General features: G+C 45.5%; 1 protein-coding gene across 1 annotated transcript in view; it reads right to left on the reverse strand.

Moving 5' to 3' along the window:
- The window catches only part of LOC126456921 (uncharacterized), a 184082-nt gene that overhangs the window by 22432 nt on the left and 148224 nt on the right, over window positions 1–13426 (reverse strand). Inside the window, exon 2 of the mRNA XM_050092854.1 lies at window positions 3355–3519. Coding sequence (XP_049948811.1) covers window positions 3355–3519 — 165 coding nt within the window. The remainder of the gene's footprint in view (window positions 1–3354; window positions 3520–13426) is intronic.

The following is a 13426-nucleotide window of genomic DNA, read 5'->3' on the forward strand; positions in this document are numbered from 1 at the left end:
ATAGTACATGTTTCACTACCATACAATGTTGTGCTCCAGACATACATTCTAAGAAATTTCTTCCTCACATTAAGGCCTACGTTTGACACTAGTAGACTTCTCTCGGCCTGAATTGCCCTTTTTGCCAGTGCTTATCTGCTTTTGATGAGCTCCTTGCTCCGTCCATCATTGGTTATTTTACTGCCTTGATAGTAGAATTCCTTAACTTCATTTACTTTGTGACTATCAATTCTCATGTTATGTTTTTCGCTGTTCTCATTTCTGCTACTTCTCATTACTTTTGTCTTTCTTCGAATTACTCTTAATCCATATTCTGTACTTATTAGATTCTTCATATCATTCAGCAGATCATGTAATCCTTCTTCACTTTCACTCAGGATAGCAATGTTGTTAGCGAGTAGTATCATTGATAGTCTTTCACCTAATTGCACTCCTGAACCTTTCTTTTATTTCCATCATTGCTTCTCCGATATACAGATTTAACAGTAGGGGCGAAAGACAACATCCCTGTCTTACACCCTTTCTAATCCGAGCACTTCGTTCTTGGTCGTCCGCTCTTACCATTCCCTCTTGGCTCTTGTAATACTGTGTATTACCCGTCCCTCCCTATAGTTCATGCTATTTTCCTCAGAATTTTGAACATCTTGCACTATTTTACGTTGTCGAACGCTTTTTCCAGGCCGACAAATACGATGAAAATGTCTTCATTTTTCTTTAGTCTTGCCTCCATTATCAACCACAAGGTCAGAATTGCCTCTCTGGTGCCTTTACCTTTCCTAAAATCAAACTGATTGTCTTATAACACATCCTCAATTTTGTTTCCCAGACTTTTGTATATTATTCTTGTCAGCAACGTGGATGCATGAGCTATGAAGCTGACTGTGCGATAATTCTCATACCTGTCAGCTCTTGCAGTCTTCGGAATTGTGCTGATGATATTCTTCCAAAAGTCAGATGGTATGTCGCCAGCCTCATACGTTCTACACAACAATGTGAATAGTCGTTTTGTTGCCACTTTCCTCAATGACTTTAAAAATTCTTATGGGATGCTGTCTATCCCTTCTGCTTTATTTGATCTTAAGTCCTCCGAAGCTCCCTTAAGTCCGATTCTAATACTGGATCAGCCATCTCTTCAAAACTGACTCCTTGTTCTTTTTATATCATATCAGGATGCCCTAACGCTTCAAAATGTATATTCTAAGGAGTCTGAACGGTGTGGGCTGCAATATGTGAATTTATATCGACAACAGCGTTTGCTTCGAATTGCAGGCCTCGACTCGTTTTAAGACATATCAATGGAACGTTGACTATTGACCAATGTCCCTGGCAATGTTTCAGAATTTGCCCATGTGCGTCCCAAAAAAACAGTGAGCTTCACTTTTCCTGCAGAGGTTTGATTCTTGAATTTCCTACTGGCTGGAGATCCATTCCATTGCTCCCTCTGGCGTTTGCTCTCTGGTTCAAAGTGATGGACTCAAGTTTCATCTCCAGTGAGGATTCGTTCAAAAAGCTTTTCATCTTCATTAGCATCGCAGTTCAGTTGCTGTTGAAGATTCTTATACGATCACACTTGCGTTCTCCATTTTGCTGATTTACAACCCATTTTGGCACGGACTCTATGAAAGATTAGCCTGTTATGGATGTTGTCACATGCAATACCGTGACTAACATGGCAATTCATCAACAGACACTCATCAGTTGTTTAAAATTTACAAACCTGCACAATACGGCATCAGTAGTGGAGGTGACCGGACGTCCTATTATATCCTTGTCCTTCATGTCTGTTAGGCCATTTTGAATCGCTCAGTTCACTAGTAAATACACTATGTGATCAAAAATATCCGAATACCCCCAAAAACATACGTTTTTCATTTTAGGTGCATTGTGCTGCCACCTACTGCCAGGTACTCCATATTAACGATCTCAGTAATCATTAGACATCGTGAGAGAGCAGAATGGGGCGCTCCGCGGAACTCACGGACTTCGAACGTGGTCAGGTGATTGGGTGTCACTTTTGTCATACGTCTGTACGCAAGATTTCCACACTACTAAACATCCCTAGATCCACTGTTTCCGATGTGATAGTGAAGTGGAAACGTGAAAGGACACGTACAGCACACAAGCGTACAGACCGACCTCGTCTGTTGATCAACAGAGACCGCCGACAGTTGAAGAGGGTCGTAATGTGTAAGAGGCAGACATCTATCCAGACCACCACACAGGAATTCCATCAGGATCCACTGCAAGTACTATGACAGTAAGGCGGGAGGTGAGAAAACTTGGATTTCATGGTCGAGCGGCTGCCCATAAGCCACACATCACGCCGGTAAATGCCAAACGACCCCTTGCTTGGTGTAAGGAGCGTAAACACTGGACGATTGAACAGTGGAAAAACGTTGTGTGGAGTGACTAATCACGGTACACAATGTGGCGATCCGATGGCAGTGTGTGGGCATGGCGAATGCCCGGTGAACGTCATCTGCCAGCGTGTATAGCGCCAACAGTAAAATTCGGAGGCGGTGGTGTTAAGGTGTGGTCGTGTTTTTCATGGAGTGGGCTTGCACCCCTTCTTATTTTGTGTGGCGCTATCACAGCACAGGCCTACATCGATGTTTTAAGCAACTTCTTGCTTCCCACTGTTGAAGAGCAATTCGGCGATGGCGATTGCATCTTTCAACACGATCGCGTACCTGTTCATAAAGCACGGCCCTGGCGGAGTGTTTACACGACAGTAACATCCCTGTAACGGACTGGCCTGCACAGAGACCTGACCTGCGTGTTTTGAAACGCCGACTTCGTGCCAGGCCTCACCGACCGACATCGATACTTCTCCTCAGTACAGCACTCCGTGAAAAATGGGCTACCATTCCCCAAGAAACCTTCCAGCACCTGATTGAACGTATGCTAGCGAGAGTGGATGCTGTCATCAAGGCTAAGGGTGGGCCACCACCATGTTGAATTCCAGCATTACCGATGGAGGGCGCCACGAAGTTGTAAGTCATTTTCAGCCAGGTGTCCGGATACTTTTGATCACATAGTGTACTTCACTATGGTAAGGCATTGTCCCGTATTGTACTGAAAGTCTTTATGGAGTTAGCTCCTGGTACCCCTCCAGACCACAGAAAACCGAAAACAGAACGCTGTTCTTCATTGGCGCAAATGGAGAATACCGCAGACCTGTTTAGTTCGCGCAAAGTGAAATGATATAATAAGGCTGGAACCCGCCATAAGCGAAGAAAACGTTGCCAACGAGCGGCTGGCATGCATATTGCCAACCTTAAGATGATCAAAGTCATTTGAAATGAGATAGCCAATAAACAATAGTTATAATCGAGCACATCTGAATAAACTTACTGCCGTTCACTTCGAAGTCAATGTACTGAACGATCTTGCGGCAGAGCTTGTACTTGGCGCCTTCTATGTGCGTGGAGCAGTCCTTCTTCAGAGTGTCAGGAGGCACGTCCTTCGCGCAGTTGCTGTCCGTGTGGCTGTTGCACTCGTAACATTCCAGGGACTCCACTGCAAACAGAAAACGTTCTATGTAATACATTGTAGTACCGAACATGAAAGATGAAGAACAACAATAAAGACATGTAGAATTCAGAGAAACGTAGTTCCTTCTCGGATGAGGTTCCTTAGCGACACAAAACAGTCAGCAATACAGCGAAGCTATTACACAGTAGACTAAAATAACTAATAGGTCGAACATGGCGTTTGCATCTCACCATTGTTCTCCACCCTCACAAAATCCTGATTCGACCAATCCTCTGCTATGCAAAATGTTGCATGGCTATCCATCCCACCAAAGTTCTATATGTCCCTCTAAGCCCTCGGACGACATACACTCCATCTAGCTTTCTGTAACCGTTTACCTTCCCCCACATGGAACCTATACTACCTTATCAAATCTCCACCTCTCCTTGAGCCCCAATGGCCTGCGAAGACGTGTTTGGACGCCTCCCAGACAGTGGTGAGACACCAGCTTGACTGTCGCCCGCCGTACGGCCCGACAACCAGGAGAGGTGGTCTTGAGTGCCTTGTCTTTTCATAATAGGACCCCATGGGTTGTCGCCGCGCGAGTTTAGTCGAGCGGTCTCAGGCGCTGCAGTCATGGACTGTGCGGCTGGTCCCGGCGGAGGCTCGAGTCCTCCCTCGGGCATGGGTGTGTGTGTATTTGTCCTTAGGATAATTTAGGTTAAGTAGTGTGTAAGCTTAGGGACTGATGACCTTAGCAGTTAATTCCCATAAGATTTCACACACACACACACACACACACACATTGGTTGTCATCCGCAGCACCAATACAGCACAGCGGTACGTCGACGATAATCTATGATCTGTTTTGTAGCGCTTCGTCGTAAACCATCTTGGGCTTACATTTCATCATTTTCGTGCTTGCCAAAAGGTATCTTGGCCAGAAAGTTCGCCGGGTCTCTCTCCAACTGAGAAGATTCGGAGCATTATGAGCAGCACTCTTCAACAAGCTCGGGATTTTGACGATCTAACGCGCCAGTTGGACAGAATTTGGTACGATGTCCCTCAGGAGGACATCCAACAACTCTGTCAATCAATACCAAGCCGAAAAACTGATGGCATAATGGCCAGAGATCGTCTAACGCGTTATTGACATGCTCAATTTGTGAAGCTCTTTCTTCTGAATAAATCGATAAATTTTTCTGTAATTGTAATTTTTTATCTGTACATGTACACCAAACCTCCCAGTTTCCGTCCCATTCGGATGATTCCTTCGTGCTGCGTCTATTTTTTGTTAAAGTGTATCAATACTACCTCTCGTCTTCGTTTATGGCTTCGCTAGCGTACGCTGTTACACTGGATCTCGACTCAAATGTAGCATGTTCGAGTCTTTAAGTTGGAAGACGTTTTCCTCATCTGAATTTGGCCGGCAAGGAGAGGTTAATAGCAACGTCAGTGTCTAATCACCAGCCCTAGGCCAACGGTAGCAGTTAAATCGTGAAATCTGTTAGTTTTATTCTGTACATTGCTCTCATTTCTATAACCAGTCGTAACAACAAAAAGAAATCACGCACGAGTACTTACCGCCGTACTTCACATGATAGGTGAGATCAATGAGAAGCTTACAAACGAATTCAGACACAGTTTTCTTAAAAAGAGCCTTGTTGTTGTTGTTTGTTGTTGTGGTCTTCAGTCCTGAGACTGGTTTGATGTAGCTCTCCATGCTACTCTATCCTGTGCAAGCTTCTTCTCTCCCAGTACCTACTGCAACCTACATCCTTCTGAATCTGCTTGGTGTACTCACCTCTGGGTCTCCCTCTACGATTTTTACCCACCACGCTGCCCTCCAACGCTAAATTGGTGATCCCTTGATGCCTCAGAACATGTCCTACCAATAGATCCCTTCTTCTAGTCAAGCTGTGCCACAAACTTCTCTTCTCCCCAATCCTATTCAATACCTCTTCATTAGATATATGATCTACCCATCTAATCTTCAGCATTCTTCTGTAGCACCACATTTCGAAAGCTTCTATTCTCTTCTTGTCCAAACTATTTATCGTCCATGTTTCACTTCCATACATGGCTACACTCCATACAAATACTTTCAGAAATGACTTCGTGACACTTAAATCTATACTCGATTATCCTCATTTTGCTTTTGTTGATGTTCATCTTATATCCTCCTTTAAAGACGCTATCCATTCCGTTCAAGTGCTCTTCCAAGTCCTTTGCTGTCTCTGACAGAATTACAATATCATCGGCGAACCTCAATGTTTTTATTTCTCCTCCATGGATTTTAATACCTACTCCGAATTTTTCTTTTGTTTCCTTCACTGCTTGCTCAATATACAGATTGAATAACATCGGGGAGAGGCTACAACCCTGTCTCACTCCCTTCCCAACCACCGCTTCCCTTTCATGCCCTTCAACTCTCATAACTGCCATTTGGTTTCTGTACAAATTGTAAATAGCCTTTCGTTCCCTGTATTTTACCCCTGCCACCTTCAGAATCTGAAAGAGAGTATTCCAGTCAACATTGTAAAAAGCTTCCTCTAAGTCTACAAATGCTAGAAACGTAGGTTTGACTTTCCTTAATCTAGCTTCCAAGATAAGTCGTAGGGTCAGTATTGCCTCACGTGTTCCAACATTTCTACAGAATCAAAACTGATCTTCCCCGAGGTCGGCTTCTACTAGTTTTTCCATTGGTCTGTAAAGAATTCGCGTTAGTATTTTGCAGCCATGACTTATTAAACTGATAGTTCGGTAATTTTCACATCTGTCAACACCTGCTTTCTTTGGGATTGGAATTACTATATTCTTCTTGAAGTCTGACGGTATTTCGCCTATCTCATACATCTTGCTCACCAGATGGTAGAGTTTTGTCAGGACTGGCTCTCCCAAGGCTGTCAGTAATTCTAATGGAATGTTATCTACTCCCGGGGCCTTGTTTCGACTCAGGTCTTTCAGTGCTCTGTCAAACTCTTCACGCAGTATCATATCTCCCATTTCATCTTCATCTACATCCTCTTCCATTTCCATAATATTGTCCTCAAATACATAGCCCTTGTATAGACCCTCTATATACTCATTCCACCTTTCTGCTTTCCATTCTTTGCTTAGAACTGGGTTTCCACCTGAGCTCTTGATATTCATACAAGTGATTCTCTTTTCTCCAAAGGTCTCTTTAATTTTCCTGTAGGCAGTATCTATCTTACCCCCAGTGAGATAAGCCTCTACATCCTTACATTTGTCCTCTAGCCATCCCTGCTTAGCCATTTTGCACTTCCTGTCGATCTCATTTTTGAGAGGTTTGTGTTCCTTTTTGCCTGCTTCATTTACTGCATTTTTGTATTTTCTTGTTTCATCAATTAAATTCAATATTTCTTCTGTTACCCAAGGAGCCTTGTGTAACATAATTCTGGCAGCTTGATCTCCGGGTAGTCTGTGGAGACAAAACTGCTACTGCGTTTAATTAAACCCTCAGCCCGTCCACAGACTAAATTGTCAGAGTAAACAAGTTTCTTGTGGTGGCCATTCTCTTAAACCACTGCAATTTCTGTTAGTGTAAAACTGGTTCCATTGCTCCTGGTAGATGGACGACAAAATTATATGATATAGTTTCTGTTTTGTTGGGCTGCAAGTATCTCTCCCGAGTAATAACGACTATGACGGTGAGATCAGACAGTTTCGGGATTATGTGCGGACGTACCGATAGCCGCTCTTCTCACACGCCATAAAAAAGTGAAGCACAACAGGGTGGGAATATTTTGGTACACTTTGCACTCTCTGCTACAAAATCGGACAACGAATTACGTAACAAAGACGTAGACGTGAAATTGTGCACGAACAAAACTTCGAAATTCGGCAGCAGACCGTTTCCCTAATAAGACGAAGAGCACACAAGTTGACATTTCCCCGTGATGCACCGGTCTTAGGTTTCAGCAGTTTATGAGAAGGATACTGTTTGAGCTACAGTACTATGTTGACAAAAACGCAAGTAGTTTATCACTGGCAATGATTTCGACTTGTGGTGTACTGTGGCCATAAGTTTTGAGGGATCGATGTGTCGAGTTGCTAGTTCTTCGGCAGCATATAGTGACGCCGCTGGTGACGTACTGTGAGGTACTGAATATTAATCGCTATAGCGTATCTTTTGACTCTACCTCTCTCCTCATCCGTCCCACCCACTGGGTTCAATCCCCTGCGGTAGTACTGTCGCAGGGGCACGACTTCACTTCATTTACTAAGTGTGACTGACCCATCTCCATTCCCCACACTGCACACACATTAACTGCTGAACAGTCACTTTCTATGCGAATGTTATAGCATCTTGTTGGCTTTTAGTGCCCATTGTGTCTTTCTTTTGTTGAGGCGACGTCCAATATCAAATTTAACCAGATCATTTCAAATGGCTCTGAGCACTATGGGACTTAACTTCTGTGGTCGTCAGTCCCCTAGAACTTAGAACTACTTAAACCTAACTAACCCAAGGACATCACACACATCCATGCCCATGATAGGATTCGAACCTGCGACTGCAGTGATCGTGCGGTTCCAGACTGTAGCGCCTAGAACCGCTCGGCCAACCCCGCCGGCCCAGATCTTTTGTTAACGCTTTACATCATTGTGTTCGCGACAAAACTTTCACTGACTTGTATATATAGCCGGCCGGAGTGGCTGAGCGGTTCTAGGCGCTACAGTCTGGAGCCACGCGTCCGCTGCGGTCGCAGGTTCGAATCCTGCCTCGGGCATGGATTTGTGTGATGTCTTTAGGTTAGTTAGGTTTAAGTAGTTCTAAGTTCTAGGGGACTGATGACATCAGAAGTTAAGTCCTATAGTGCTCAGAGCCATTTGAACCATTTTTTGTGTGTATATCGGGACTGCTATCTGCTGGTAATTAACACACAGTCATAAAAAGACAGAGTTCCATGGCATCACTGGATGGGAGACACTGAGAGGCTATTCAGCGGCGTAATTTGGGTTTCTGCCTCCATGCACATTGGCAACCCGCTTTTCGAAGACAATATATTGTGTCTTAAATGTATCTGGGTTGTGCAGACGAGTGATACTTGAGATTAGTGTGACGTGCAACTATTCAAAGAAGTAAGTAAGATTACATTTCAGCAATCCATTGTCCCTGAAGTCGTTAAGGAAGGAGCAACAGGTCGGACATTGGCAAGAATGGCACAATGGTAAAGTATGGCCCTATTTTTCAAGGGATACATCTAGTTCTAGGAATTAATCAATTCAGGGAAACCTAGATCTGCATGGTCAGGCAGAGATTTAACTTCGATTCCTACCGATTCCGAGTATCTTGAGAAGGAGGAGACGGTGAAGCCTGCTATCTAGTCATGAACTCCTCTTCAAATGCGCCGAGGGTTCGGGCGAGCTTAACGTCTTCATTCGATGAGCGGGTCACCACCCTCATTTCATGAGAGGGATGGAGATACAAATAATGATAAAATAAAATCTCTGTTGTACGGTTACGTAATTATCTTCTTCTTCTTTTTTCTTCTCCAGCTCAACAGATGAGGAACTGAAGAGCTACACAGTAGTTCTTGACATTATCCCGAACATACAGACATAAAGCGCTGCACGAGACAGTTTTATAGAAACATAAAGTTATCATAGAGTTGTCACTGATCTAATGTAACTGCGGAAGGATTGACATAAGACCCGATACGTTTCCATCGATCAACGGTCGAATCCCCGTGGCCCCGTGCCCATTGCAATCATAACTGACGATGTCGTTGCGTAAACATTTGAACACGTTGGGGGGGGGGGGGGGGGGGGGCAGAGATGCATGTTCGACAATGTACGATGAGCGGCGTGCTCTGAAACACATGTGCGTGCACCAGCATTGTGCTTTTTCGGCAGAAATGCCACAGATCACCACCTATTCTACTTCACAGAGTAGACAGGCCTCCTGATTCCACATTCTGCGACGAGTTGTGGACGTCCAACCATTTAGCGCCTAGTGGTAGTTTCACTGCTCTTCTACCGCTTTCCCCAGATGCTCACGACAGTAGCACGCGAACATTCGAGCAGCTTCGCCGTTTTCGAGACATTCGTTCACAGGCCCTGCGTAATATTAATCTGCCTTTTGTCAAAGTTGCTTATCTCAACGGATTTCGCCATTTGCAGCCCATATCTTCACTAGGGTTTACATACTTCCGTTACGCGTCGCGTGCTCGCAACGCCACCTGACGGCATCCAACGTCGCGGTGGGCAGCAGTCACGTTTTGGCTGATCGGTGTATACGGAAACAGAAGTTACTGACTACTATAAACGCCAGAAACGTACGTTAACAGAATGTATGCTGCATTGCACAGCTAGATGGTGACCTGCTTCTGTGCGTGTACGCCAGCTAAGGTGTGTTTCCGGGAAAGGTCTCTTCCCCCCACCAGAAACACTCCTTGCGCTGGTGGTTTGCAGAGAGAACGCTGCCGGCGCGTGAGGAGGGAGCTATCGGAAGGTGCGGGTGTGAAGCTGAGGTCAGTGCTGGGAACTCGGCCACCGCCGCGCCGCGCCGCGCCGCGCTCAGCCGATCAATACGCGGCCACCGCCCGCCGCAGGACCACGCGAGGCCGGAGGCTGGAGGCTGAGCTCCACACAGCAGCTGCCTTACAAGGGGAGGCCACGACGTCTGGAACGCGGATTTACTGCAGACTTCGTACAGTCGCAGTACTCCATGAGGACAACAAAGTGTGTAAGCAGTAGCGCGCACTTCCCAAGCGTTATTGAGAAAATCGCAAGATAATTTCGGTCGTCGAATATACAGGGTGATTCAAAAAGAATACCACAACTTTAAAAATGTGTATTCAATGAAAGAAACATAATATAACCTTCTGTTATACATCATTACTAAAAGTATTTAAAAGGATTTTTTTTTTCACTCAAAAACAAGTTCAGAGATGTTCAATATGGCCCCCTCCAGACACTCGAGCAATATCAACCCGATACTCCAACTCGTTCCACACTCTCTGTAGCATATCAGGCGTAACAGTTTGGATAGCTGCTGTTGTTTCTCGTTTCAAATCATCAATGGTGGCTGGGAGAGGTGGCCGAAACACCATTTCCTTAACATACCCCCATAAGAAAAAATCGCAGGGGGTAAGATCAGGGCTTCTTGGAGGCTAGTGATGAAGTGCTCTGTCACGGACTGCCTGGCAGCCGATCCATCGCCTCGGGTAGTTGACGTTCAGGTATTTACGGACAGATAAGTGACAATGTGATGGCGCTGCATCCTGCTGAAATATGAATTGCTGTGCTTCTTGTTCGAGCTGAGGGAACAGCCAATTCTCTAACATCTCCAGAGAGTGTGGAACGAGTTGGAGTATCGGGTTGATATTGCTCGAGTGTCTGGAGGGGACCATATTGAACAGCTCTGATCTTGTTTTTGAGTGAAAAAAAACCTTTTTAAATACTCTTTGTAATGATGTATAACAGAAGGTTATATTATGTTTCTTTCATTAAATACACATTTTTAAAGTTGTGGTATTCTTTTTGAATCACCCTGTATATATATATTCGACGACCATTTTAACCATTAAGCTGCTGCAAGAGTAGAGCCAGCATGGTAGCTCAGCGTGTTCGGTCAGAGCGTTAGCTACTCTTTATAATAAAAAAAACTGAGCGCACGGATCATCGACAAACTGAATGGGCATCATTCGACGTCCGCCCTGAACAAATTCAACGAACAATATAGAACAAATTAAAAAAAAAAAACTGTTTGGCGTTCAAGCCGCTGGATCTAGTTGCGTTCGTCAGTTTTTTTTTTATTTTCAACACAGTCATTTTCTTTATTATTTGTATTACAACTGATATAATGGGGAAAGTACGTGTAATCGGATGATATGTTATTAAATTTACAATGTTACACTCCTGGAAATGGAAAAAAGAACACATTGACACCGGTGTGTCAGACCCACCATACTTGCTCCGGACACTGCGAGAGGGCTGTACAAGCAATGAACACACGCACGGCACAGCGGACACACCAGGAACCGCGGTGTTGGCCGTCGAATGGCGCTAGCTGCGCAGCATTTGTGCACCGCCGCCGTCAGTGTCAGCCAGTTTGCCGTGGCATACGGAGCTCCATCGCAGTCTTTAACACTGGTAGCATGCCGCGACAGCGTGGACGTGAATCGTATGTGCAGTTGACGGACTTTGAGCGAGGGCGTATAGTGGGCATGCGGGAGGCCGGGTGGACGTACCGCCGAATTGCTCAACACGTGGGGCGTGAGATCTCCACAGTACATCGATGTTGTCGCCAGTGGTCGGCGGAAGGTGCACGTGCCCGTCGACCTGGGACCGGACCGCAGCGACGCACGGATGCACGCCAAGACCGTAGGATCCTACGCAGTGCCGTAGGGGACCGCACCGCCACTTCCCAGCAAATTAGGGACACTGTTGCTCCTGGGGTATCGGCGAGGACCATTCGCAACCGTCTCCATGAAGCTGGGCTACGATCCCGCACACCGTTAGGCCGTCTTCCGCTCACGCCCCAACATCGTGCAGCCCGCCTCCAGTGGTGTCGCGACAGGCGTGAATGGAGGGACGAATGGAGACGTGTCGTCTTCAGCGATGAGAGTCGCTTCTGCCTTGGTGCCAATGATGGTCGTATGCGTGTTTGGCGCCGTGCAGGTGAGCACCACAATCAGGACTGCATACGACCGAGGCACACAGGGCCAACACCCGGCATCATGGTGTGGGGAGCGATCTCCTACACTGGCCGTACACCACTGGTGATCGTCGAGGGGACACTGAATAGTGCACGGTACATCCAAACCGTCATCGAACCCATCGTTCTACCATTCCTAGACCGGCAAGGGAACTTGCTGTTCCAACAGGACAATGCACGTCCGCATGTATCCCGTGCCACCCAACGTGCTCTAGAAGGTTTAAGTCAACTACCCTGGCCAGCAAGATCTCCGGATCTGTCCCCCATTGAGCATGTTTGGGACTGGATGAAGCGTCGTCTCACGCGGTCTGTACGTCCAGCACGAACGCTGGTCCAACTGAGGCGTCAGGTGGAAATGGCATGGCAAGCCGTTCCACAGGACTACATCCAGCATCTCTACGATCGTCTCCATGGGAGAATAGCAGCCTGCATTGCTGCGAAAGGTGGATATACACTGTACTAGTGCCGACATTGTGCATGCTCTGTTGCCTGTGTCTATGTGCCTGTGGTTCTGTCAGTGTGATCATGTGATGTATCTGACCCCAGGAATGTGTCAATAAAGTTTCCCCTTCCTGGGACAATGAATTCACGGTGTTCTTATTTCAATTTCCAGGAGTGTATTTGGCAGTCTACCAATTTTTATTATCACAAATAATGTAATATTTATAACTATCGACTATAGTTCAATTCTTTTATCTTGGCGGTTCGCGCATGCCCGCCCATACGCGGGAGATTGCTGCGTTGCCAGTTGTACGCGCCAAGAGAAGCAGCGCCATAGTGTAGTTCGCAAACTTACGTTTAGGGAGGAGCGCGCAGTTTATGAAGTAAAGCCACCAAGGCCGCATTAACCCTTTCGCTGCTACAGATACGTGCTCCCCGCATTCCGCGATGTGCGCGATTTTGTCATCATTGCACTGCTCGCCTGTGCAGACACATGGTGTTTCGACTGCTTTGACACACTTTATCATTCGATTTCACAAAAACTATTTGTCCCAAAAATTTGATTTTTACATATATTCTTGACTGAAACCTTCCTCCCATAAATGACTTAATTTTGTTTCGATGTTCAACGCAGTTATAGTGCAGCATTAGATGTAGTAAACCATTGCAATAAATTCTGAAGAGTTTGCAGAGGTAAAAGTCCATAGCGTATATTTTCCGTGTGGTCGATTTTAGTTACCACTAGAAATTTCAAAAAATTACAATCAAACGAATAAAATTTATGAAGTAAGACACTTCGATATTGTTTTTAAATAAAGAAAATATTAA

This window comes from Schistocerca serialis, chromosome 2, assembly GCF_023864345.2.
Source record: "Schistocerca serialis cubense isolate TAMUIC-IGC-003099 chromosome 2, iqSchSeri2.2, whole genome shotgun sequence".
In the NCBI taxonomy this organism is placed as follows: domain Eukaryota; kingdom Metazoa; phylum Arthropoda; class Insecta; order Orthoptera; family Acrididae; genus Schistocerca; species Schistocerca serialis.